The sequence below is a fragment of the Etheostoma spectabile genome, chromosome 13 (assembly GCF_008692095.1).
Source record: "Etheostoma spectabile isolate EspeVRDwgs_2016 chromosome 13, UIUC_Espe_1.0, whole genome shotgun sequence".
Taxonomy (NCBI): Eukaryota; Metazoa; Chordata; class Actinopteri; order Perciformes; family Percidae; genus Etheostoma; species Etheostoma spectabile.
Genome location: NC_045745.1, coordinates 17,226,038 through 17,230,706, shown reverse-complemented (window position 1 = coordinate 17,230,706; position 4,669 = coordinate 17,226,038). Strand labels below are relative to the sequence as shown.

At 40.5% G+C, this 4,669-nt stretch overlaps 1 protein-coding gene across 5 annotated transcripts in view; it reads left to right on the top strand.

Moving 5' to 3' along the window:
• The window catches only part of LOC116700245 (collagen alpha-1(XV) chain), a 60,007-nt gene that overhangs the window by 21,517 nt on the left and 33,821 nt on the right, over positions 1–4,669 (top strand). For all 5 annotated transcript variants that reach the window (XM_032533279.1, XM_032533277.1, XM_032533276.1 and 2 more), the window contains 3 exons: positions 2,380–2,567; positions 3,014–3,223; positions 3,652–3,804. In XM_032533279.1, the coding sequence (XP_032389170.1) occupies positions 2,380–2,567; positions 3,014–3,223; positions 3,652–3,804 (551 nt within the window). The remainder of the gene's footprint in view (positions 1–2,379; positions 2,568–3,013; positions 3,224–3,651; positions 3,805–4,669) is intronic.

Below are 4,669 nucleotides of genomic sequence, written 5' to 3'. Positions count from 1 at the left end.
TGTGTGTGTGTGTGTGTGTGTGTGTGTGTGTGCCAGAGATATAGGTAGCAGAGGTGATTCCTGGCTGGAATGCTGATGTGAGAGTTAGTCACCACGGGAGCTGGACTCTTTAGTGGGGGAATCAAGGGAATGTGAAGCCATCTCTTCACATTCACACTAAATACTCTAATTGCCAGACTTTGTGTGTGCTTTTCTGTTTCGGAGGATTATGTCAATGCGAGGACGAGCAGTGAGGCGTGGACAGTGAGTCTGGATCAAATCGGTTCAAATTAAAGTCATGTCAAGATGATTCTGGTATCTCTCCTCTTCACTATAACTAGTACACTACAGTGCCCATTCAAAATGTGCCTGTTTGGAACGAGCTGATTACTTGGCATGTGGTATTGCTGTGTGTTGCTTTCTCCAGAACCATTGTACCCCAAAATTACTTACAGAAAGACAGCAAATCGCTGACAGTAATACGCAACTGAACTGGCAGAAAGAAAAAGGGAAGGCAATGCAAATAAAGAGAGTTTTTGTTCAACTACATTTTAGTGTTGCATGTTGAAATCTTCACAGTCATGAAAGCTGTCCTGTCTTGTCTTGTCAGTACTGTCGTTAACAAAATTAACACTTTGTGTTCATTTCCATACAGGCTTTGAGGCTTGACGGTTAGGGTTGGATTTAATTTGCAGGGGCATTTTACAGACAGTAATGTTACTAGTGTTACAAGTTAGCTGTAGGCCTACACTTAACCCAGGGGGAGTTTGATGAAAAGACAGTTTTTAATATCCAATATCAAATACTGTCCGAATTAATGCTCCAAAATCCCAACCCTAAATTCATTGGTTACCAAGGAAAGTAGATTGGATGAATAGTTCATGAGATATTTCAAAGACAGATCCACAGACATACCGGTACACACACCGCTTTATTAGATAGATGTATTGTTTGAAACAGCAACGCACAGGTAGCAGACAAAGGAGGCCAATTTGAACTAGGGTTCAGACATCTGCCGGAACAGCTTCAGTGCATCCCAGACATTAGCGTAATTCACAGGGGGAATGGGGTTTAACCCCCCCCAATAATAAAAACTGGCCCATTTACACCCCTTCCTCCGTGTTTTTAAAGCAAGGGTGCGACTCATGAGCGCTCATGAGTGCATTCAGTTGGCTGAAAAGTTATTATGGATCCCACGTAACATCAAGGGAAGTCCCGCCCTACGAAGCAGCCCAATTGGTTGGGATTAGGCATTGACCTTGAGTGGTTGAGGTTAGGATAGCTGATTGGTCAGGGGATAGGACCTAACCAAATCGTGTTCCGTTACCTTGTGTAAGAATCAATGCCTGGCCAATGGTAGCGTGTGAATTGTGTGTGTATCGAAGGACCGGCCCCTCTCAGAAGTTGCGGGGGTTCCATAATAACAAAAAGTCTAAAGTCTGCGCTTCTTTTCCTGGAACTCATATTTGTTTTGGAGGACTTATTACAATAAATCCATACTCTTAGATCCAATATTGACAATCTTTTGTCCATGTTTTTCTTCATTTTTGGTCCTTTTATTGGCGTTAGCTGTGATGCTTAAGCAGTTTTAGCTTTCCTATGACGCTTTTGAAGGTTTTTGACCAATCAGAGGAGTTTCTTTCAGGGACCGTGAAATAAAGTTGGAAAAGTACATATATTTGACCGACTCAAAATGCAGCAATATTTTTTTACATAATACCATGGAATTAAATACAGTTAAATTATAGTGTGACGTTCAAATGTCTGAAGATAAATATACATCTTTCTAACACTAGAACAAGAGATTTGATACATTAAAAATGTGAAGGATTTATGCCATTCAACTGAACCTGTTGAGATATGTAGAGCATGATGTCTTGCTATGGCTCTTAAAACTAATGTGAAACAGCCAAGTTGGGCTTACATGTCCCAGGACCTCCCTAAATAGTTGGAGTCAACTTCCGTGTTTTGGTACAGTTGGGTTTTACATCTGATGCAAACCGTTTGGGAGAACAAATGAACTGTATTGTCCATATTTTCAAGTGCACTTGGGCATGGATGTGTTCACACTTAACAAACCAGCAGGACTTTGGGGTCAACTTCAGGATCCGGTCCCAGGTCCCTAATGTAAAAGTCCCCTTGAGGCCTTGTATTCCATCATATTTTTATACTTTGAATTGTCACTTGTTTTTCCTTCACATAAATAAAGGTATTTAAAAAATTATCAGAATGCAGAAAATTAAGTGTTTGAAAAGGCCCGTTCTGAGCCAGGAATGTTAGTATAGTTGTAGTATATAGTAGGAAGTATAGTGTGATGTTTCAGTCAAAAAAAACAACGTTACACCTGTTACTTTCTCTGTTTCTACGTACACACATTACCATTGTCTCTGTTTCTGTCAGAGCGAGGCTCAGGAGGTCTTCTGGACTTGACGGAGATAATTGGCGTTCCACTCCCTCCCTCCGTCTCCTTCACTCCTGGCTATCAGGGCTTCCCAGCGTATAAATTTGATCCCGAAGCCAACATCGGCCGGCACACCAAGACTTTCGTGCCAGGGTCCTTCTACAGGGACTTTGCCATCATTGTCACGGTAATGCTAGACACTTTAACACTTTGACCTTTTAAACACTATTCATACTGTAAAGGGGTCAATGCAGTGGTCAAGATACACTATCAGATTTTATCTTAGTTACTATAAAGTACTGTATAATAAAACATAGGATTTACATACCTTTCATTCTGTGCTAGAGAACAATCTTTATGGTCAGCTTAAAGCTATGTTGCCACCTTGTGGAATTTTTAAGATAAAGCAATCCTTCATGTCCAGATGCTATATTTTCAAAAACGAATATTAATACTATAGATCTGTAAATGTATTCTATGATACCCGTTTAATTTGTACTGGAATTTTGTAGCTCTCAGAATTGCATATTATTGTATGTATATGCCTTATGGCATGACTGTAATATTCATAAAATCAAAGCAGGATGCCAAAGCACTAATCTTTACTGACTATGTCTTTTGCCCTGACTCCAGGTGCGTCCAGCCACTCAGAGAGGAGGCGTGCTCTTTGCCATCACAGACACCCATCAGAAGGTGGTGGAGCTGGGTTTGGCCCTTACTCCAGTGCGTGGGGGCCTCCAAAGCATCTTACTATACTACACTGACAGAGAGCAAGCTTCCCACAGCCACAAAGCTGCTTCTTTTAGTGTCCCAGACATGACCGACCAGTGGACACGATTCACGGTGAGCATTGTATGCTGTATATGTTACACATGTATATATACAAATTATAGAATAAGAGAGATGTATTCAGCTGATGCAGACCTTTTATTAAAGGCATAATTGATCCAACTCAGTTGCAAATCAATAAAATGTGCAATGAATGTATTCTTTGCATTTTATTATTTTACTTACAGTTGGACAGAGATTGGGTTTGAACCTATGAGTGTCTGTGGAAATATATCTGTTGCATAGACTGACATTAGGAAAGAGAGAAGTGAAAGGAAAACGTATCTCAAAGAAGGAACAAAAATAAGGGCATTAAATCTTTTTAAATTCTTGAATCTTCACCAATCGGTTTTTAAAAAATTTGAATTTGAACTTTAGTGAAAACAATGGCATATCACCATGACAAGAAATTCCAATAATGGTCTATTTGATCCATCTATCAGGTGGTGGTTGAGCATGATGAGGTGCGTCTCTTCATGGACTGTGGCGACAGTGAGAGGACTACTTTCCATCGGAGACCAGAAAGACTCACCTTCTCGCAGAATTCAGGCATTTTTGTAGCTAATGCAGGAAACACCGGGCTTGACAAGTTTGTGGTAAGTGAAGAAATCCTCTAAATGTAACTGTCTCTGTGGATGTCTTTTGAAGGACAAGTAGGGTTTCTCTGCAAAAAAAGGCAAAAAGAAGGAGAAAGATTGAGACCAACTGTCTGTGTCAACGTCAGTGTACTGTTTGTCTGGGCAGTCGGCCTCAGGATTACACTTGTTTTGTGCGGATGTGTGTGCTTGTGTGTTCTGGCCTCTCATTACCATGGAAAAGAGCTGGAAAGTCATCTTCCCTCCATCTGTCTCCTCTGGAAGATTCACAGCATTGAGCGTACTGAAATAATTTATGTTTGGATGAAACGCTGCAATAAGCGGAAACAAAACCTTGTTTCTTCCCTGTTTCCAAAAAAAGACTATTCAGGCCTTTCAACAACTAAAATGACAAATAAAAGCTATTAAAAAGCTGCTTGTGAATGTTTTCACCATTGTAAATTATGTAGTATTAGGAATTTAAATGTCAGCTACCGTACACGTACAAAATCAAATAAATAAATCAAAAATGTAATGAGAGTCTAATCATCCAAATAGCGTTCCAAAGTGGTCATGGACATTACTTTTGTTTGTTTTTGTAAGAAGTCAAACAGCCTTTATTTTGATGTTACAATCAAGTAATCAGAAACCAACTCAGTAAAATCATTGACCAAGAACATGGCTTTGGTGAAAACAAAGGCATTATATGCTGTATCCATCCTTCCATCTTCATCGGCTTATCCAGGGTTCGGTCTCAGGGGCAGCAGCTCCAGCAGGTGATCTCAGACTTCCCTTCCCGAGCCACATTGACAAACTTCGATTGGGGGATCCCGAGGCGTTCCCAGGCAAGGTTGGAGATATAATCCCTCCACCTAGTCCTGGGTCT